This window comes from Bos indicus, chromosome 2, assembly GCF_029378745.1.
Source record: "Bos indicus isolate NIAB-ARS_2022 breed Sahiwal x Tharparkar chromosome 2, NIAB-ARS_B.indTharparkar_mat_pri_1.0, whole genome shotgun sequence".
Classification (NCBI taxonomy): domain Eukaryota; kingdom Metazoa; phylum Chordata; class Mammalia; order Artiodactyla; family Bovidae; genus Bos; species Bos indicus.
In genome coordinates, this window is record NC_091761.1 from 132,736,896 (window position 1) to 132,759,189 (window position 22,294).

At 54.1% G+C, this 22,294-nt stretch overlaps 1 protein-coding gene across 10 annotated transcripts in view; it reads left to right on the top strand.

The window, feature by feature from the left end:
- The window catches only part of TMCO4 (transmembrane and coiled-coil domains 4), a 105,671-nt gene that overhangs the window by 37,484 nt on the left and 45,893 nt on the right, over positions 1-22,294 (top strand). For 9 of the 10 annotated variants that reach the window (XM_070777715.1, XM_070777707.1, XM_070777717.1 and 6 more), the window contains 6 exons: positions 4,970-5,102; positions 12,655-12,752; positions 13,148-13,291; positions 14,304-14,423; positions 19,248-19,412; positions 20,272-20,408. In XM_070777715.1, the coding sequence (XP_070633816.1) occupies positions 4,970-5,102; positions 12,655-12,752; positions 13,148-13,291; positions 14,304-14,423; positions 19,248-19,412; positions 20,272-20,408 (797 nt within the window). The remainder of the gene's footprint in view (positions 1-4,969; positions 5,103-12,654; positions 12,753-13,147; positions 13,292-14,303; positions 14,424-19,247; positions 19,413-20,271; positions 20,409-22,294) is intronic. The other variant, XM_070777726.1, reaches the window with a different exon arrangement.

Genomic DNA, 22,294 nt, shown 5'->3' on the forward strand with positions numbered 1-22,294 from the left:
CTCTTATCTTCGACCATGCGGCATGTGGGATCTTAGTTCCCCAACCCAGGATCAAACCCATGCCCCCAGCAGTGGGACCTTGGAGTCTTAACCACTGGACCCGCCAGGGAAGTTCCCCACCATGCACTCTTGACTGGTGTTCTCCTTCCAACGAGGAGATGAAATGATAGAACCCTCATCGTTACAGCTGCCTTTAAGGGGATTTGATGAGGCCAGAACTAAGAGCGAGCACCCCGAGAGGCAGGGTCCTGAGGAGCGGCCAGACAGGGTGGCATCTAAGAAGGTAGAGCTGGAGGAGGGTTTCGGAAGAGGCCCCTTGGCTCCCATGACCACTGGCCTTGAACTACGCTTGTTACCACCTGAGTGTCCTTCATTGTCCCCCCAGAACAAGCCGCAAAAGGCAGGAGTCATACCCGGAGCCATCTGAGGTCAAGTCCTGCCCTGAGTCGGGGTGCATCTTAGAAGTCCCACCCCTCCAGCCATGCTCTCCCCACCAGTGTGAACACCCTGACTTGTAAGTCAGTCCAGCACCCAGTGTGGGGGCCCTGGGGGGCATGGGACTGGAGGTAGGTGTGCTTTCTTTGTATGAAAAAGAATTCACTGAGGGTGAAACTGGGTATTAATATTTCAAATGCTATATAACATGTACAATTAGAAAAGTTAGGGGGAGGCCTTCCCTGGTCGTCCAGTGGCTAGGACTCCACACTCCCAATGTAGGGGGACCGGGTTCGATCCCTGATCAAGGAAACTCCTATATGCCGGATGCCACAGCTAAGACTCAGCCCAGCCAAGTAAATAAATAAATAGAAAAGAAGAAGAGAAGAGTTGGGGGAATTCCCTGGCAGTTCAGTGGTTAGGACTCAGCACTTTCATTGCTGGGACCCAGGTTCAATCCCTGGTTGGAGAACTAAGATCCCTCGAGCCACATGGCACAACCCAAAAGAAAAAAGAAAAATTGGCCCATTGAGGGATGGCAGTGCAGTGGGCTGGGTAAGTGGTTGTATGAACGTGGCCTGAGAGTGCCCTCGGACCCTAAGGGAGTGGTGAGACAGGTCCCCAGGCTGACTCAGCAGCTCACAGCCTCACCCCAGCAGTCCTTGCTTCCTAGCATCTAAGGATCTAGGAAACATGACAATTTATCATAAAAAGGGTACTATCAGCCACCCTTTCTCAACCACAGTCCATGGGGTGGCAAAGAGTTGAACAAGACTTAAGTGACTAACACTTTCACTTTCCAGCCACCTTTATCTGAGGACTAATTTGTAGAGTCACGCTGTGGCTCAGACGGTGAAGAATCCACCTGCAGTGCAGGAGACCCATGTTTGATCCCTGGATTGGAAAGATCCCCTGGAGAAGGGAAGGGCAACCCACCCCAGTACTCTTGCCTGAAGAATCCCATGGACAGAGGAGCCTGGCGGGTTAAAATCTATGGGGTCGCAGAGTCAGACACGACTGAGCGACTGACACTTTCACACTTGACCACTTACTGCATCCTAGGTGCTGGCCAGGTCCATCACATGTGTCTTCTCATTGCATCTCAACAAAAGCCAGGTTAAAAAGATATTCTTGCCCCCATTGTACAGACGAGGAAACTGAGGCTTAGATCAAGAAACTTGTCCGAAGCCGTTCAGCTATAAAGATAATCAGATGAAAATTCAAACACCAGTCTGTGTGGCAACTGCCTGAGTTTCTGCCTGAGTTCCTTTCCTTTAGTCTTGAGGGCAGCCCCCCTGCCCCCAAGGGAAGGGCTTGGCAGTGATCTCTTCCCAAATGTCTGGGATGCTGCTGCTCTCCATGGAGAGGCGAGGTCAACCCCAGGCTGGTCACCCCGGCTCCCGAACTCAGAGCCGTACTGAGTGCAGAGGCTGGTTCAGTGCCTGGCAATGGAGGTTGTACTGCTGAGGTTGTACCCCCAAGGAGGTGCATGTGGCTGTGTAGGGAAGGTGGGGCTTATCATGGTGCCTGGGGTGCACCTGGCATGTAGTGCCAGGCTTCATGGGTGCTGTTCATCCTTTAATGCACAGCACAGTGTTAGACGGTGAAGTTCAAAGTGCAGTAGCTGCTCTGTTGAGATAAAGGTGAGAGAAGGAGCCCAGGGGTGTGAGTTCTAACCCTGGGTCTGTCCAAACACACTGGGTGACTTTGGACTTGTCCCTTGCTGTATCTAGGCCAGAGGGACCCGTTGGACTCCAAGGGTGGAGACTGGGGTGGGTACTGGGGCTGCCAGCAGTTGAAGGCTGGTGTTAACTCCGGCTCCACTCAGGGCAGAGTTCGTGTTCCCCTCCAAGATTTTCCAAAGAATAGACTGCCTGGGTGTTGGGTCATTTGTATGTGTGCCTGTGGCCCATATCCTAGGGCTACGTGTGGGATGGTGTGGTGGTTGTTACTCAGTCGCTAAGTCACGTCTGACTCTGCAGCCCCATGGACTGCAACACGCCAGGCTTCCCTGTCCTTCACTATCTCCTGAAGTTTACTCAGATTCATGTCCATCGAGTCGGTGATGCCATCCAGCCATCTCTTCCTCTACCACCCCCTTCCCCTTTTGCCTTCAGACTTTACCCAGCATCAGGGTCTTTTCCAAGGAGTCAGTTCTTCGCATCAGGTGGACAAAGTACTGGAGCTTCAGCTTCAGCCTCAGTCCTTCTAATGAATATTCAGGACTGATTTCCTTTAGGATGGACTGGTTTGATGTCCTTGCAGTCCAAGGGACTCTCAAGAGTCTTCTCCAACACCGCAGTTCAAAAGCATCAGTTCTTCAGTGCTTATAGCTTTCATTCTGGTCCAACTCTCACATCCACACATGACTACGTAAAAACCCTTGCCTTGACTAGACGGACCTTTGTCGGTACAGTTGTGTCTCTGCTTTTTAATATGCTGTCTACGTTTGTCGTAGCTTTCCTTCCAAGGAGCAGGTGTCTCTTAATTCCATAACTGGGAGGATTAGCAGCCCCGATTGCAAGCCTGTCCGGTGGCTCCCGGCCTTTTTAGGAGCGCCGTGGATGCTGGTTTCCTCCCCTACAGAGGTCACAGGAGGAGTCTTCATCATGTGGCTGCTTCTAGGCATGAGTGCCCCAGACCTTCTGAGATCGGGGGTTTGCTAGTTAGAACAAGTGCAGAGGCCCTGGGGCAGGAATGAGCTTGGCTTCTTGGTGGGACAAACCCTGGTGCGTGAAATAGGGATCAGTAGAAAGTGAGGTGGGAGAGGGTGGTGGGAAGCGGTCAGATGGTGTACAGCCGTGCAGACCGTGGGGGAAAACGTGGGTTTTATTCCAAGTGCATTGTGGAGTTTCAAGCTGGGGAAGAGAAGCTCCCACATTTGTGACTATCTTTCAAGCTGCTCTGTGGCAAGCAAAGTGTGGGGGCAAGGGTGAAAGATGAGAAAGCGAGGAGATGGCTGGTGAAGCGCTGTGGCTGTCGTGGTGGCCATGACAACAGAGATGGGGAGCTGTGCTCAGACTCAGGATATGCTTTGGAGGGGCAGCTGTCAGTATTAGCTGGTAGATTGGGTGTCAGGGGAAGGGCAACAAGAAAAATCAAGAACATTGCCCAGGCTTTTGGCCTGAGCCCCAGGTCAGGCTCTTTATTGAGATGGGATGGATTGGCCCTTGAGGAGTCAGTTAGTTGCCTGGCAAGTTGTCCTGGGTAGCCCAGGATTCCTCCGCACCTCCTCCACCACTCACCACCTGCGTGAAGTAGAGCCTCAGCTCCAAGCCCAACAGTCTGGCTGTCAAGGTCCTTGAAATGACCCTTCCACGAGGCTGACATTCCAGAATCCCTTGCCCAGGAATACCTTGGAAGGTTTTAATCACCTGGCACCTGGCACTCTATATTCCAGAAACTAAATCATGGCAACCTTGACAAATGGAGTATGAATTAGTAGCTGATTATCATCGCCAGCAATTAATCACCATGGCCAAGGCTTATTAATTCCCACAGCTCGATTATGACCTACGTTCAATGATCTGTGACCCTAGGAGGGAGCAGGGAGCTCCCTTATTCTTGGAACATCAGCGGATCAATAACCCCAAGACGTGATCTGCCAGCGTCCGTCTCCCAGCGCGCAGCCAGATCCGCATCCAGGGAGGCAGCTGAGGGCAGTGGGACACGTGCTGCCAGACCACAGCTCGCTCCGAGGCCCCTCGCTCCAGGGAGGACTGCAGAATTACCATGCAGCATTGCAGACGCCCAGCAGAGGAGGCCGGTTCTGCAGTGTTCATAGAGGGCTCCTCGTGGGCCCGGAGTCCTCTGCTTGAAACTTTGTGAGATGACTCTCGCAACTTCTACCTGAGTGAAGGCAAATGACCCCTACCTGGGTCATTAATCGAACATTTATTCTTTATGCCGGGTGCTCTCCTAGGGACTAGCAAACACACAGAGTTTATACATATAGGCTCTATACTTCTTGGGGAGAGAAAAACAAAAGTAAGTGTCCATGATGTCAGACTTGGGCAAGCTCCATGTGGAATGAAATACAAGGCAGAAGGGTCGAGGGATGTGTGTCAGGGTCAGGGGGGCCACTCTGGACAGGAGGCATTGGAACAGAGACTTGAAGGAGGAGGAGGCACCCCACAAGATCAGGGGAACGAGCCTCCCAAGTGGTGGAAACAGCCTAAGAGCAAAGGCCCTGTAGCAGGAACATTCTAGAAGGTGAGGTCGTGGAGTGGGCCAGGGGCCTTGTAGTCAGTGTGGGATGGGATTTGGTTTTCATCACGAAAACCTCCTTAAACAGCTTTGGGATGTGAAAATTGGAATCTTTGCTAATTTGACTGCTGAAAAACGCCACCTTGCTTCTGATTCAGGGTCGTGAGTTACCTACTGCTCTGCCCCGGAAGCTGTGCTCCTGTTAAATGCACCAGCTGGGGGCCGAGTCTGGGACGTGTCTCGGGTTCGGGTCTCATGCATCGCACTGCGGTGAGCATCTCTGTGCTTGGGAGCTGAACTGACTCCTCCTCTTTCTCTCTCTCTCGAGGCCACTACGATGCTCGGGCCCGCGTCCTCATCTACCACATGGCCTCCCTCCTCCGAGCGCCCTTGGAGGAGCTTGACCTCCTGGAAGAGACCTTCCTCGAGAGCCTGAAGGAAAGCAAAGAGGAGGACTCTGAGTAAGGGACCCCTGGCCCTGGCCCCGCCTATCGGGAATAGAGGCCTCCCACTTCTCAGATAACACAGTCCAGTCTGCCCCTCCTCCCGCCTACCTGGAATCTGGGATTTCCACTCCAGTGGACTTCTGAGATGTCTACCACTTCCACCCATTAGGAGACCCTGAATGGAGAATCCCGGTGCAGCCCTGACTGGCTGTGTTACACTTTAGCAAGTCACTTTCCCTCTCTGGCCTCCACCCTCATTTATAGGAGACAGGGATTGAGCGGATGATTGCTCGAAGCCCTGAGTTTGTGACTTTAACAGCCTGTGGTCTTGACACCCCCCTGCACTTCAGTTCATATGGCACCTTGTCCGTGGGTCAGAGTGGCCTGGGTTCTGACCCCTGTTTACTTTTGACCTTGGGCAGGTCGGCCCCCCTTTCTCTAAGCCATAGTATTCTTATCTGTAGTATAGGAATGAGAATAACATCTTAAGGTTGTTGTGGGAAACAGATGCAACTGTATTATCAAGTGCTTGGCCCAGGGCTGGCACACAGCAACGGTTCCGTACCCAGGAGTCCTTACCTTCCCCACATGTCCCCATGCCTGCCAAGGCTGATGGGCTTTGCTCTCGCTGTATGGTCAGGTGTATGTCGAGGGAAATTTTCCTGGCAAACTTGGCCAGAGCTCAGCTCTTTGTCGAACACCCTACAGAGGATCTAATCCCAGAGTAACAGATCAGTCCCAGTCACAGCCTAACTGCATGCTCCTTGCAGCCAGGCACATCTCCCAGCCTTGAGTTTTGTTCAGCCACGAAGAGTTTCTTTGAGCAGCCAGACTGTGCCAGTTCAACCGAACTGAGAATTTAGCTTTGAAGCCAAGCTCAGAACTGCATCCACCCTCCCCCCACCCAAGTTTGTAGGGCAAAGGGAGGGGGTTGTTTCCTTGAGAAAAAAGGAAAGTTAATCTGTCAAAATAACCCCAAATAGCCTTGTTTTGACTCGCAGAGCTGTGTCAGTACAGAAAAACCTGGACCGAGCCCCGTGACCACAGTCACAAGGGCTGCCCAGCACCTTTGGGTATACTGGACGTTTGTACCACTTCAAGTATGCCTTGAAGTGAAAGAAACTCTTGAGTATTGTTTGGAAATCTGTTGTCAGAAAGAAACATATTACCCAGAGGTTCTGTTCCGAGAATACCAGTCATGCCAGATCAGGGACGGTGAAACAGAGCCCACCTCTGCCACTTACCAGCCGTGTGATCCTGGCCAAGTTACTTAACTTCTCTGAGCCTCAGTTTCCTCACATGCAAATGGGGATAATAATAGCACCCTCTTCAAAGCTTCATGTGGGGCTTAAATGAAGTTTCTATACCTAAAGTGCTTCGAGCAGGCCTTGCAGAGCTGTGTGTGTGTGTGTTCAGTTGCCAAGTCATGTCTGACTCTTTGTGACCCCATGGACTGTAGCCCGCCAGGCTCCTCTGTCCATAGGGGTTCTTCTGGCAAGAATATTAGAGTAGGTTGCCATGCCCTCCTCCTCCAGGGGATCTTCATGACCCAGGGACTGAACCCATGTCTCCTACGTCTCCTGCACTGGCAGGCAGGCTCTTTACCACTGGCACCACCTGGGAAGCTCTGCACAGACTTACTAGGTGATAAATATCAGCATTTGCTATCGTACCAAAAGATTGATGCTTTTGAACTGTGGTGTTGAAGAAGACTCTTGGGAGTCCCTTGGACTATAAGGAGATCAAACCAGTCAATCCTAAAGGAAATCAACCCTGAATATTCATTGGAAGGACAGATGCTGAAGCTGAAGCTCCAATATTTTGTCCACCTGATGTGAAGAGCTGACTCATTGGAAAAGACCCTGATGCTGGGAAAAATTGAAGGCAGGAGGAGAAGGGGACAACAGAGCATGAGATGGCATCTCATCTCATTGGATGGCATCACCAACTCAATGGACATGAGTTTGAGCAAGCTCTGGGAGATAGTGAAAGACAGGGAAGCCTGGCGTGCTGTAGTCTGTGGGGTTGCAAAGAGTCGGACACAACTTAGAGACCAAGCAGCAACATTGCTGTTATTTCATTGTGGGGCCATTTCCTTGGGAAAATACTCCATAGGTGTCATTTTTGAAACTAAATCTTAGGGACTTTGGTGACCTCTGGGTTCCATCTGTGGTCTGTGGAAGAATCTGGGACCCAGGGAAAGCCTAGGGACTGGTCAGCCAAGCAGCCTGGTCCTCTGACTCTGCTGCTAAGTCTGTGTGGCCCTGGGCCCTGGCTTTCCCTCTCTGGCATCAGCACCCATGTTCTCACCTGTCCAAGAAGAGGATCGAATTGCGTGTAGGTGTCTTTTAACCCTGAGGTTTTGTGTTTCTGTAAGGTGAGCTTCCTGGCACCCCGGGGTGATCCTTTGCAGCTGGGGTTCAGGGTGCAATGTCCCACCTCTGTTCTTGGGGCCTCTTTGAGCCCTGTGGCCATCCGAGCTTCCCCTCCTGGTTGGGTGACTTCACTTCCCTATGCCTTAGCTTCCTTGTCTCTAGCACAGGGATAGTGATCGTATCTCCATCATAGGGCTGTCCAGAGGATTAAATAAATTCATTTTATCAAAAGCTTGGAACAGTCCCTGGCACATAGTAAACAGCGAATGCCAGGCTGGAGGTTGATACTGAGCCCATCATAATAACATGGTCAACATCTAACCTTTACTGAGTGCTCTCTAGATGCCGGTACAAGATACCGTCTCATTGGATTTTCACCGCAGTCCCCTGAGGCTTTGGCAGAGGAAGAAACAGAAGGTCAGAGGGTGACGTCACTCGCCCAGGGTTGCCCAGGTGATTGGATTCAGCTTCCTTATCCAGTCTGAACGTCACTCACTGCATCCCCTTCGGGCGTGGCTGGGAACCCCCAGTTTCCTCCTTAGTTCTGAAGAAGGCAGCAAAGATCATTCTTCTATGGGTTGTCTGAGCTTTTACTCGGAATGTGTCTCTAGACTCCCCAGAGATAAGCACCCCCTCTCTATTGACTGGAGAAAGTGATTTAAAAAAAAAGACAGAAAAGGGTGGACTTCCCTCGTCGTCCGGTGGATAAGAATCCACATGCCAACGTAGGGGACACGGGTTCTGTCCTCAGTGTGGGAAGAGAAGACTCCACGGTGGATAAGAATCCATGTGCCACCACAGGGGACACGGGTTCTGTCCTCGGTGTGGGAAGACCCCACGTGCAGCGGAGCAGCTAAGCCCGTGTGCCTCACTGAGCCCCCTCCAGGGCCCGAGAGCTACAAGCACTGAGCCCACGGGCCGGAGCTACTGAAGCCAGTGCCCCTAGAACCTCGCACCTGGGGTCCCCAGCAGGGAAAACCACTGCAGTGAGAAGCCGTGCCCCGCATCTGGAGAGTAGCCCCCCACTCTCCAAAACTAGAGAAAGCCTGCTCGCAGCGACGAAGACCCAGCACAGTCATGAATAATTCTGGGAAAAACGAGAAGGGTGATGATGAGGACAGAAGAGGGGAAGGCACCCCCTCTCACGGGAGATAAAGCGGCCGTGAGGGAAATTTCTCTGTGGAGCCGAGAGATGAGCAGTATGGTTGTCTGCTCCTCACAAGGTAGCCGTGACTTCAGCCTGGGATTTAGCCCTGATCTGCATTTTGGCTTCAGCCTCTGATAGCTCAGCTGGTAAAGAATCCGCTGGCAGTGCGGGAGAGCTGGGATCCCCTGGCAAAGGGAAGGGCTCCCCACTCCTGTATTCTGGCCTGGAGTATCCCATGGACTGTATAGCGCATGGGGTTGCAAAGAGTCAGACACGACTGAGCAACTTTCACTTCTGTCTTTGGGAGGCTGACCTGAAGTCCAGCTCAAGGTCACTTCCAGCATCCCAGGTCGTGAGTGTGGCCAGGGGCTCTGTGATGGCAGAGGTGGCCATGGTGCCTCAACAGCAGGCAAAGTCAGGAAGAGGAGCAAGGCTTCGTATGGATTTAGTGTCGTGCTCTGAATTCTCACTTCCCAGTATAGGAAGCCTCGCAGATATGACTCACAGCCAGTGTCTCCTCTTGTTTAAATTCAGTCCGGCAGGGACCTCCCTGGGATTTGTTCTAATATCCCGGAAGCTTCATTCTTGATGGTGAGTGGCCTGAACTCTGGCTAAATATTTTCTTTAGCCAAAATGTATGTGCCCTCTGGTTTTCATAGACGTGGACAGTGAGCAGGAGAATAGATCACTGCACTGAGATGTTCACCTCCAAATCTTTCTTTCTGAGGAACATCTTCTGAGCTGCATCCAGGTGCCAGTCCCAGAGCCGGCTACTGAGGGTGGAGGCAGGAAAGGTTTGATCTATGTCCTAAAGGCTCACCCCGGCGGTTCTCAAACTTGACATAACCAGAGAGCTTGTTACAAGTAGTTTTCTCACCCAGGAAGTCATGCTTTTTAACACCTCCCCGCTGGGGCTCCTGATGTGGTTCATCCAGAGCCTAGCCTTTGAAAATCAACGGTCCAGAATTCCAGGCTAATACAGCACAGAGGGTTAGGAAGGTCTGGGGTAGGGGCAGTCAGGCAACCTTGAGGCTCAGGGTGTGCTTCCTGGAGGAGACGACTCTGGAATGGACAGTGATGTTTAGCCAGACAGAGGAAGGTGAGAAGGTCCTTGGCAGCCAAGGGGCAGCAGGAACACAGGACTGAGGCTTAGGAGGTGTGCCTGCAGGCACTTTAGTGTTTCTGGAGGGTAAAGTGTAAATTCGGAATTAATGAACCATGAGGCTGTGAAGGAGGCAGGGGCCAGGTCACAGGGGGCCTGAGTGTCCTGCTGGAGAAGTGACCCCATCCTCAAGGCAGAGGAGGAACTGGGAGGGAGGGAGAAACAGGGGCAGACCGTCACGGTTCTTATTCTCCTGCTTGGCGTTGGTCACCTTCTGGGGCTCCATCATCATTTCCAGTCCCGAAGTGAGAAAACTGAAGGTCAGAACAGTCGGGTGAGCCAGTGAGCTTGTGGCAGAGCTGGGCTGAGACCTTTCTGCCCCCAGTTTGCAGAGTGTTTCCACACTCTGCAGCGTTTGTTGAACCAGATACTACTGGTCGGTCCGCAGAGCCAGTTGCTCGTGGCCCCTGGGTGTTCCTCACATATGTTCCCCCAGCAGCTGGAATTCCTCCTCAGGCCTTGAACTCTGCTGAAAGCAGCTCATTTCCAGCCTTCCCTTTTGCCCCAAATGGTGCTAGCAGTTCAAGGCCAAAGTATATCTGCAGCCTGTGTTGAGGAAGTTATCACAACCATGGAAAGAATGATGGGAGCAATAAACACACGGAATGATTACAGCGTGCTAGTCACCTGTGTGCACTCTCGTTTCGCCCTCCCAGTACCCCTGGGAATTCAAGGCTATTATCATCCCCTCTTCATGAATGAGGAGACTCAGACAGGACAAGTTATTTGTACCTAATCCCGAGGTTAGTAAGTGGCTCTGTCCACCAGGATAGGCTAGGTTTTGCTGCAGTAACAAATGACCTCCGTGTCTCAACGGCTTACAGCAAGAAAAAGGTGCATTTCTTTCAGGTTGGCTGTGGCTTTAGTCCACTCTGTCTTGGTCCCAGGGTGACAGAGTGGTCTTGGTCCAACAGGGTTGCTGGTCTCGGGGCAGAGCAGAAGGGGTCTTAGCAGGAGGTGACACAGATCCCTTCCCCCTCCTGGCCAAAGCGGGTCATGGGGCCACTCAGCTCAACAGGGCAGAGAAGGATCATTTTTCCTTAGGGGGACCAGCTCAGGGCATAACTGGACACCTGGAGAACGCTGGTGGCCCACCACAGCAGAGGCAGGATCCAAGCCTAGTTTACAGGGTTTGAAACCTGACTGCACAACCCAGGCCCTTCATCACCATCGTGTGACGATCGATGCGTGTGGTTCAACCTCTTCCCGCACGTCTGAGGGCGTGCGTTTCAATCACGGGAAACCAGCACCTGTGATCACGGAGAGCTGGTTTCCGCTCAGTAGTGAAGCAACCAAGAAGTTGCTCCTGGGCTGTACCCCCAGGAGGATAAGAACGTCTCCCTCCTGAGGCTGTTGGTTTTAAAGATTAGATTTGTTAAGGAATCCATCAAGGAATTGAAGACAGTTGGTTGAGGTGAGTGGGCCGACAACCAAAATGCTTAGCAGGTCTCTAGGTGCCCATCTCAAATCCCACTCCTCCTCAGTGACTGGAGAATGAACGGTTTCTCACTATCACATGTGGTTCAGGAGGCGAGAGATGGGAAGGGAACAGTTCTGATTGAGGACTGCGTGGTCCTGTTTGCCAGCACACAAAAGTGCCCGCCCGCTGTCCACGCTCCATGAAAGTCTGTCGATCGAAGGCGTGAATTAAATTAAGTCCACACTGTCTTGGTTCTGGGTCCCAGGATGACTAGAGTGATCTTGGTCAACAGTGTTGCTGGTCTTGGGGCAGAGCAGGAGGAGGCGCAGCAGGAGGAGGCGCAGCAGGAGGAGGCGCAGCAGGAGACTTAAATTCCTTAATGAATTGAATCCTTACAAACCAACAGCCTCAGGAGGGAGACGTTCCTATCCCCCTTTTTACAAAAGGGGGGACTAAATTTCGGGGAGATGGAGCTTCGTGGGAGCGGCCTCCATCTGGGGCCCCACGTGCAGGGCCGGCTGTCGGGCTCTGTGTCCGAGATTCCCTGCACTGCTCCCCACTGCCACTCAGAAGCTGGGTACGCTCATCCCCGAACGCGGCTGTGATACGCGGACAATAAAAAGGAAAACTGCTTCTGGGATAAGATAAGCCATTCGAAGTGCAAAGCACAGTGGCAGTCGTGTTAAAAGTCCTCAATAAATATTAACCCTTCTTTCATTATTGCCGTCATCTGCCATCGCTCCAGCACTGAGTTGTTGTCCAAACTCCAGGTTCAGTGCAGAGTTCACGCTGGTAATGACTGCACCCTCCCCCGTCTCCCGTCCTGCACCTTATTGCCCCGAAGCACCACGGGCCGAGTGTCAGACAGGACAGTTGGCCTTAGTGACGGGAGGGATTCTCAGGATTCTCCTGACCCGAGTTTCCAACACTGGTTCCCTTTTGCTACGTTCGGTCAGGCTCAGATCTCAAGTCCGGATGGTTCTAGTTGTTGCCCCAAAGCCAAGGTCTCCAGCACAGACATTTCTCTAACCCATGTCTGAAAGGGTTATTCTCAAGGGAAATTGGTTTCCAAAAGCAGATGGCAGAGCGTGGGCTGGGGAAGGAGAGAGTGAGGTGATGGAGTCTGTAACTGTCGAGTGCTCGTTCCAAGTCCGTCTGTGTAAAGATACCTTTGTGCTTCTTTTGCTGTTACTGTTATTATTTCTTTGTCTTTTCATTATTCAAATTGCAACCCTGTTAGGATGGATCGACTGGGTGAGTAGCATATCCCACATACTGGGTTTTTAGAACATTTTCAGCTTTTTAAGACCATCGATGATGGACGGGCCCAGGGTAACTTTGGTACCTCGCTCTGCATGATAGAGCCTGCGGCACGGAGGCTAGTTTGGGGGGTTGGGGAGGAGGGGTGGCATCAAGGTTGCCCAGGCACCACCGGCCCTAGAGGGCAACCTCTTCTCCCGCAGGTCTGCCGAGGCATCCCGGAAGAAGAAGGAGAACAAGAGGAAGTGGAAGCGCTATCTGCTGATAGGCCTGGCGACCGTGGGAGGCGGGACGGTGATCGGTAAGATGAGATGGGACACGTGGCCAGGCCGGGTGGGATGACCCCAGGGACTGGCTTCAGGGCACAGTCACGATGGACTGCTTGCTCACTTGCGTGTTGAAGGTGCTTTGCTCTCTCCCTCTTGCTCTGGGGAGAAATTCAGACTGCTTGCCGCAGCTCGCGTGCTCCTGTGCGGTCTGCCACCCCCCTGAACACTGTCTGCCAGCTCCCTGCTCGAGCCACCCCGTGCTGGCACCGCTAGGCCTTCCCCTGTGTCCCCCCGCTTGGTGTCCACTGCAGGGGGATCAGCTGGAGGGCTGCCTCCCTCCGCGTGCAGAGGCAGTGTGTTCACACGTATGTCGGGGGGCCGCGTGCTCACGCCCTCCTGTCCCCCGCATGGGCGGCTGTCCTTGCAGGCGTCACCGGGGGCCTGGCCGCTCCTCTCGTCGCTGCCGGGGCCGCCACTGTCATCGGCAGCGCCGGGGCCGCAGCTCTGGGCTCAGCGGCAGGCATCGCCATCATGACCTCGCTGTTCGGCGCCGCTGGAGCCGGCCTGACAGGTAAGGCTCCAGAGCAGCGGCGGTCGTGAGGGGTCTGCGGCCCCGGGTGGCCCAGCCCCGTAAGGGTCATGCCCAGATTCTCACCAGGGGAACTCCCTGGGAGATGGAGGAGGAGGAGGACGTGGCTTTCCTCTTCTCTGAGTTCCAGAACCTGCGGCAGGCTTCAGCACGGGTCTGGGGAAGGGCCAAGGTTGTGAAACTGCCCCAGTGTAGACGCTTCAGGGAGGGTCTTACTGGACTTGTTGTCGCCACCCGGGAAGTTTCCAGGCGGGATGCCTCAGAGACGCTTGAGCTTCCCCGTGTAAGAGACACTTACACGAGAAACTTACACTTACACTTTACAAGAGAAAAGAGCTACTTTTCATTCACCAGCATCCCCTGGGTGGGGGTGGGAGGGAGTCTCCCCAAGCCACCTGTGTCATAGGCCCCTCATCACACAGTTTCCTGTTCCTCTCTCCAGGTGGCCTGTAGCTTCCCACGTTAAGAATCTTGCTCATGGGAACTTCCCTGCTGCTCCGGTGGTTAAGAACTTTGCCTTCCAGTGCAGGGGGTAAGGGCTTGATGCCTGGTCCAGGAGCAGAGATCCCACGTGCCTTGCGGCCAAAAACACCAAAATAAAACAGAAGCAGTATTGTAACAAATTCAATAAAGACTTTAAAGATGGTCCACATTTTTAAAAATCTTGGTCTACTAAGATGGGTGTGTTACGCTCCTGAGGTTCGTGGGCAGGAAAACGATATAGTACCCACTGAATCAGGACAGAGCAGTGGTTTATAAACTTGGATTCTGAGTTTCAACCCCAGCTCTGCCACTCGCGGGGCTCACTGGACTTTGGAATCTTCTTACTCTCATCTGTAATTAGGGACAATCATGGCACCAACATTAATGAGTTCAAAAATGAGACGTTTGTTGAGGAACAGGGCACAGAGTGTGTGAGTACACAGAGCCACGCTGACAACATTCCCCAGGGGCCCCAGGCACCCCCATCCTCATTTTTGTGTCTGATCTTTAGGATACAAGATGAAGAAGCGTGTTGGGGCCATTGAGGAGTTCACATTTCTGCCCCTGACGGAAGGCAGGCAGCTGCACATCACCATCGCCATCACGGGATGGCTGGCATCCGGAAAATACCGTGAGGACCGGGGGCAGAAAAGGATGCTGAGCGGGCGGGCATTGGCTGAGCTGGGTCTGCTGCTGTGGGCCAGACGCTGCCTAGGCTTTTGGTCAGTGTATGTCTGTAGGGCTGGGGTAGGAGAGCCCCATTTTTGAGAGAAGACTGAGGCTCAGATTGGCGAGATAACTTCATCCCATAGTCTTCCCATCCATCCATCCATCATCCATTCATCATCTGTTTGTCTACCCATCCATCTACCCACCCACCCACATCCATCTGTCCATCTAACCATCCGTCTATCCATCCATCATCCATCTGTCCATCTACACATCCATCATCCATCCATCCATTTGTCTATCTGTCCATCCATCCACCATCCATATAACCATCCATCCATCCATCCATCCATCCATCATCTGTTTGTCTACCCATCCATCTACCCACTCACCCATATCCATCTGTCCATCTAACCATCCATCCATCTACCCATCCATCATCCATATAACCATCCATCCATCCATCCATCATCCATCCATCATCCATATATCCGTCCATCCGTTCATTTATCCGTCCATCCACCCACACATCCACCCATCAGTCCATCCTTTCAGCAGGCTTTACAGAGCACTGAGCACACTCTGCCAGACACTGAGCCAGGCCCTAGGAATCCAGTGGTGAGCAGCACAGTCGTGGCCTCTGCTCCCATGGAACATATGGTCCAAGGCAGGAGACAGATCACTGAGCAGAGAATCACAGGGACGCAGTATGCGCGGCACAATAGGGGAAGCACAGTGTTCTGGGGAGTGAGGGGAAAGTCACCAGAGGAAACTTTTTAGGCTAAGGACTAGCTGGGGATTAGCCAGGTAAAGAAGAGAAAGCAACGAATACCAAGTTAAAGGGCAGCGTGTCGAAAGGCCTGTGGTGCCAAAGAAGCACAGGATGGCTGGAGCAGGGGGCTGGGAGACAGGAGTTTGGGGAGGCCACATCATGTAGGAGCGTGTGAGCTGTGGCCAGGGGTTTGGACTTCTCCTCAGAACAAATGGAGGTTAGCAGGGGACTTTTTAGCACGAAAGTGAGAAATCGGTGCACTGGCTGTGTGACCTCAGGCCATTTCCTTAACCTCTCTGTGCCTTGGCTGTTTCATTTGCAAGGCAAAGCAGATTATCCTTGCCTTTCAGGGCACTCACAAAGATTAAACAAGGTGACCTGTAGAAGATTTTTAGTGACATTCCACAAGCATTACTTAGTTCCCTTTGCTGCTGTAATTTGAACATGTGTGAGTTGGGGGACTTCCAGCCAGGGTGGCCCTGAGGAATAAAAGTCAAGGTCTGCTTCCTGCTGGCTCACTGTTGCAAGTGCCCACGTGAGGCTCAACAGACAGGATGAGCCAGGTCATCAGCCCAGGGAGAGAGCAGGGTGAGCCCGGGAGGCTGGAGCATCCCAACCAGATACCCACGCTCAGAGCCTGGTGGGTTCCTGGGGGGAAGCCACAGTTCTTCTGAGTGACATAGCAGGAAGCAGGCGAGAAAATGCCCAGGCTCTGTTGAGAGGCTTTACTGGGCCCCAGAGTATTACTGGTGAGGCTCACCCCAGCCAGTCCCTGCACAGCAGTCGCTGGCATTGACTGAGCACCTAGCACCCTGAGTCAGGCATTTCACCCACACGCTAGGGGCCTGATGTACATGACCTCACGTGACCCTTTTAAGTAGAGCTGTTCTTTCCCTGATCTGGATGAAGAGGAAAGCTAGAGGGGTCCCATGGCAGACAGGCGGCACAACAGGATTCCACCCCAGGTCTCCTGAGCCAGGGGTCACGGGTTCCTCTTCATTTGTTTCATGGCACGGTCTGTGCTACGGAAGGACCAAGATAGGAAGTAAGGACGAAGGGTCTCGAGTGAAGCAGTTGGCAGCTCTGAGCAGTGTGGAAAGAGAATCCTTTATGGTTGTTCTACCCCCTGGCTGAGTTGGCTCCAGATCAAAGTCAAGTTCGTCTGGGGGGTGGGGAGGAGGAGATTGTCTTCAGCAGCGCTCTCCTCCAGCAGCCTAGTGCAGTATGCGCCCCAGGCAGAGGGGGGCGGTTATAAGAAATGCAGCCGAGCTAGACGAAGTTCTGGAGGAAAGTATCACCTGCCTCCTCGACGCCAGGAAAGTCTCTTATCCTCACAGGCCTGCTTCCGCCTGTGACGGGGACAGATGGACTCTCACAGGCCTGCTTCTGCCTGTGACGGGACAGATGGACTTTCTTGGCTCTGTCCCTTTATTAAGTAGCATTGCACATAATCATGAGAGTGGCCTAGTAGCTCGCTGCTGAGCCAGGCATCCTGCATGCACTGGCTCACGTAGGCCCTCACGTCGAGCCACAAAGACGGGCATCGTTATCACCCCCATTTTACAGATGAGGAAACCGAGGCTGATGAGGGCTGCCCAGAGTCACCTTCTAGTCAGGGAACAGGGCACGGCTCACCCGCTTTCTGTCTGGCTCCATGGCCCATGTTCTTGGCCGCGGGGTGATAGAAGGCAGGAGAGCGCTTATAGTTTACATAATGCTTTTCACGCAGCCTATCAGGCGGTCCCCATGACCCCGGTGAGTCAGATGCCCTCTTTCCATTCTGGCACCTGCAGAAACCGAGGCTCAGAGGGCAGTGTGCCCTGCTGCGAGCCTTGGGACCAGGAAGCTGCCCGGCTGGGTGCAGAGCCTGGGCCAGCATCACAGCCCACCACGCACACACATACATGCATGTACACACTTGCACACATGCATGTACATACACTTACATGCGCACACATACACACATGTACACACATGCATGTGTGAACATTCATATACTTGTTTACACACATGCACATGCACGCATATGTGTACAGTACATACACATGCAGCCTTACATACCTGCGCACGTGTGTGTCACACACACACAATCTGCCCACATCCTCTCTCAGAGCTGGCTGTCTTCTCCTCCATAACTAAAGACAGTTAACCCCTGAGCTGCTGCAGAGCTCTGCCTGGGTCCCTGCAGAGAGGGGGAGCAGCCCCTCAGGGGTCTTTGTCAGCAAAACTCCCATCGAGGCACCTGGCTGAGCCGGAACCCAGAGGCAGTGGGAAGCTGTCTCCTCCCTCCCTTCACTCATCCTGCTTTCATGAGGCTTTGCAAATCGAGCGCTTGGCAGACAGGCTGCGGGAGAGATGGGCATCAGACGAAGCAAAAATAAATGGACAGTCATGGGCCGTGATGAGAACTCAGGGCAGGAAAGCGCAGGATGTGTGAGACCCATCAGAGGGCCAGAGGGGATTCCCTGGAGATAAGGCAAGCAGGCTGGAAGCTCATAGAAAGGTAAGGATGGAAGGTCGCTTGGGCCACAGGCAGAGATGCACAGGGCTTCTCTGTGCTCCCACAGTCTGCAAACCAGCGACTCCATGAGGTTTGCACGGTCCTCTCCCTCCCTGGGCTGAGGGCTTCTTATCTGGGTGGCTCAGCCTCCTGCATTGTAAAATGATATAACATTATCCCTTGTAATTGTGGGGCTCCATTTCCGAATCTATGTCGAGGGTTAAATCAGAGAGTCCATGAGAAAACCCTCAGTGCAGAGCTGCCCAGTGCTTGGTACCTGCTCACTGCACATTCCTGCAGTGACCAGGGTCTGCATCTTCAGGGTCAGGCTCCGGGCCTGGTGTGGTCTAGGTCCCCGGTTAACATCTGTATAGGAATGAAACAGTGAACAAAGAGATGGAATCAAAAGCATGTGTTTCCAAAGGGCAACATGATGAACAATGAGGCTGTAAGGAAGGCAAGGGCCAGGTCATGGGGGGTCCTGAGTGTCCTGCTGGAGAGGGGCCGCTACCCTCACGTCTGAGGGCGGACTGGGAGGGAGGACGGGGCCAGCGTCGTGGTTCTCTTCTCCTGCTTGGCGCCGGGCACATGGCGCTACTGGCATCACCCTCCCATTTCCAGTCCCTCGGTGAGAAAATTTAGGCTCAGAAAAGTCAGGGGAGCCAGCGAGCTCACGGCAGAGCTGGCCTCAGAGCCCTCCGCCCCCAGTTTGCAGACTGTCCCCCAGGTGGTGTGAATGAGGTGCGGCTGGTTCAGGGAGCGAGCCCGTGTGTTCCTCTCGTGGGCCCTCAGCGGCTTGATGCCAGAACTACTGCAGAGGGCGAGGCAAGAGCCCTTTACATACGTGGTCATTGGAATGCTTAATTCTTACGGCTACTCGGTGACAGGAGATGAGTAGTAATCTCCCCAAGGGGATGAGTAGTAACCTCCCCACTGGACAGCTCGGCAGAGTGAGCTCAGCAGGGGATAGTGGCCCCTGGTGCTCCAGGTCACTAACGACCTTGCTAAGGAACGCAGGAGCTGGGTCCTGAAGCCCAGCCCGCCCACTCAGGCAGCCCCGTGCTCCATGTGGGAGCACACCCGCTCCGCTGCCTGTGCTGCCCGTGGGCAGGCTGGTCCTCCCGCCTCCCCCACGAGGGTGAGTGGGCCTCGGTCCCGCTGCCCGCTGCTGCCCGTGGGCAGGCTGGTCCTCCCGCCTCCCCCGTGAGGGTGAGTGGGCCTCGGTCCCGCTGCCCGCTGCTGCCCGTGGGCAGGCTGGTCCTCCCGCCTCCCCCGCGAGGGTGAGTGGGCCTCGGTCCCGCTGCCCGCTGCTGCCCGTGGGCAGGCTGGTCCTCCCATCTCCCCCACGAGGGTGAGTGGGCCTCGGTCCCGCTGCCCGCTGCTGCCCGTGGGCAGGGCTGGTCCTCCTGTCTCCCCCACGAGGGTGAGTGGGCCTCGGTCCCTGCCTGTCGGGGACAGTGGGGGCCCCCTCCAGCCCAGACAGGAGAGACCCCACCCGCCCGCACTCTCCCCAGGCACGTTCAGCGCCCCTTGGGCTGCCCTGGCCTGCAGCCGTGAGCAGTACTGCCTGGCCTGGGAGGCCAAGTACCTGATGGAGCTCGGCAACGCCCTGGAGACCATCCTCAGCGGTCTTGCCAACATGGTGGCCCAGGAGGCCCTGAAGTACACGGTGTTGTCTGGTGAGCCTCCCCTCCCCCGACCAGCGGCATGCCCACCACTCCCAGGCCACACTGGTTCTGTGCCTTTGCCTGCCTGAGGCCCCCAGGGAGTCAGGCACTGTGCTGTTCCCTCGGTGCCCCTGTCTGTGACATGGTTATTATGGTCTTCATGGGGAGGAAATAGACAAACAGCCCATCACGTTATCACCTAGTGTATCAGTTAGTAAGTGCTGTGTAACAAGCCACTCCACACCCCAGTGACTTAAAATAGCAGTCATTTATCACAGTAGCTCAGGAGCGTTGGCTTCCTTTGGCTGACTTTTGCTGGGTCTGCTCATGCATCTGTGTGTCAGCTGGCCAGCCAGGTGTCGGCCAGCTTTGTCTGGGGTGACCAGGGTGACCGGGCTCTGCTCCATTCGTCTCTCCTCCGCTCCTGGAGTCGCAGGCTAGCCCACACCCCCGGGAGAAGTGCGTCAAAGGCACAAGTCCATTTCACGCCTCTCATCCAGCAGCATCTCATTGGCCAAAGTGGGTCGGGTGATGGAGCCTAGCGTGGACGGGCAGGGTGCGGGGCCGGGGGCGCTGCAGGGTTACGGGCAAAGTGGGCGGGATACAGGGTGGCGTGATCGATTGGGCCAGCTCTGGAATCCCCCCCGTGGCAGATGCCTGAACCTGAGATCTAGTCCACGTATCAGAAACGTGTGAGCTTCCCTTTTCTTCCGGGCTAGTGAGCGGTTTGGCAGCACTTGGGAAACTTACAGACCCCAAGTTAGAGACTGCGGGCACTCACTCAGCATCCAGTAGCCAGCCAGTCACTTCTCTAGGAGGACCCCCCACCCTCACCCCCACTGCCTTCATCACCTGTTCCCCTCCTCCCCAGGCCTCGTGGCCGCCCTCACCTGGCCAGCCTCACTCCTCAGTGTCGCCAACGTCATTGACAACCCCTGGGGCGTGTGCCTCCATCGATCGGCGGAGGTTGGCAAGCACCTGGCCCACATTCTGCTCTCCCGGCAGCAGGTACCCAGGACTGGCTGGAGCGGAGGTGGGAGGGAGCAGGGGAGCTGACTGGTGGGCGGATGTCATACCTCAGACGAGCCCACCTCGGGGTAGCCCAGTGGCTTTAAAGGGTCCGCACTGCTCCACCAGCTCAAGTCACAAAAGTGTCCTAGGAGAACTTGTCTGGCTTAAGACTGCACTTCACTGCAGGGGGCCCAGGTTCCATCCCTGGTTGGGCAGCTAAGGTCCCAAATGATGTGTGGTGGGCCCACGCCCTGCAAAAATATATCCTAGGATGGACCAGTAAGAATTACTGACTGTGCCTCCCTAGCAAGTAATCAAGTGAGGACTGAGTGTCAGAGGCCTCTGCAGGTGTGGTCAGGGTCAGCTCTTCCTTCGCAGATGTCTACAGAGCTACACTCTGAGCACGTCTCCAGCGGTCCAGATACCACATAAAACCATCAGGGTTCCGTCCACATTCCAGACAGTCAGAGGCAAGAAGGTACAAGTGAAAGCCCAGGAAGATCCCACATGCCCTGGGGTGGCTGAGCCCGTCGCATCCCTTGGCCAGGACTCAGTCCTGAGGCTGTCCCTGGCTACAGGGAAGTTGGAGAAACTTAGTTTTTGGCTGGGTAGCTGTAGGGGGTGGGGGTGGGGACAGAAAAGCTCAGGAGTTTTGCTACCAAGGATGAAGGGAGAGTAGCTGTTGGGCAGTGACTGGCAGCCTTGACTGCAAATTTCCTGTGGAATTGGAATATGATTCAGTGGAGGGACTTCTGTGGAAGTAAATGGAGGTGGAACAGCAAGGAGCGGATGCAAGTATTGGCCCAAAAAGCAAGGGAAAAGCGTAGAGTGCTGAGCCCTGCTGGTCCAACGAAACTCGCCTGCTCTGCCGTCTGCTTCCGTGTCTGTAGACCCTGTACTCAGACCCCTCTCCTGACCTTCTTTTCCAGGTTGCCCTTCTGCAAGTTCTTTAGTCAGAAAGTTCCTCTGTGCATCTAACTTGGAACCCCCCATTTCTCTCTTTATGTGTTTTTTGTTATTTGGCTGCCTCGGGTCTTCACTGCATCATGTGGGATCCCTCATCGAGGCACGCAGACTCTCGTTGCGGTGCGCAGGCTCAGCAGTTGCGTTGCACAGGCTTAGTTGCTCTGAGACATGTGGGATCTTAGTTCTCCAACCAGGGATCAAAGCTATGCTCGCTGCATTGGAAAGGATTCTTAACCACTGGACCACCAGGGGACCCCATGGACCATAACCTACCAGGCTCCTCTGTCCCTGGGATTTTCCAGGCAAGAATACTGGAGTGGGTTGCCATTTCCTTCCTCCAGGGAATCTTCCCGTCCCAGGGATCGAAACCGGGTCTCCCCCCATTGCAGGCAGATGTTGTACCATCTGAGCCACCAGGGAAGCCTTACCAGGGGAATCCCTTTTTATATTTTTATTATTATTATTATTGTGGTGAAAGTCACATAACGCAGAACATACTGCTTTAACCGTATTTAACTGTCCAGTTCAGAGGCGCTAGTACATTCGCATTCTTGTGTAACTCTCACCATCATCCATCTCCCGAATTTTTCACCTTCCTAGACTGAAACTCTGACCCCATGAAACACTGAGTCCCGTCCCCCCCCTCCGCCCCCCACGGCCCCTGGATCTACCGGGGTCCTTTCTGACTCTATGGATCCGACTCTTCCAGGCCCCTTGTATAAGGAGACTCAAACAGCATTTGTCTGCACCTCCTGTACGTTGGAATGCATCGTTCAGTTCAGCTCAGTCACTCAGTTGTGCCCAACTCTTTGCGACCCCATGAACCACGGCACGCCAGGCCTCCCTGTCCACCACCAACTCCCAGAGTTTACTCAAACCCATGTCCATCGAGTCAGTGAGGCCATCCAACCATCTCA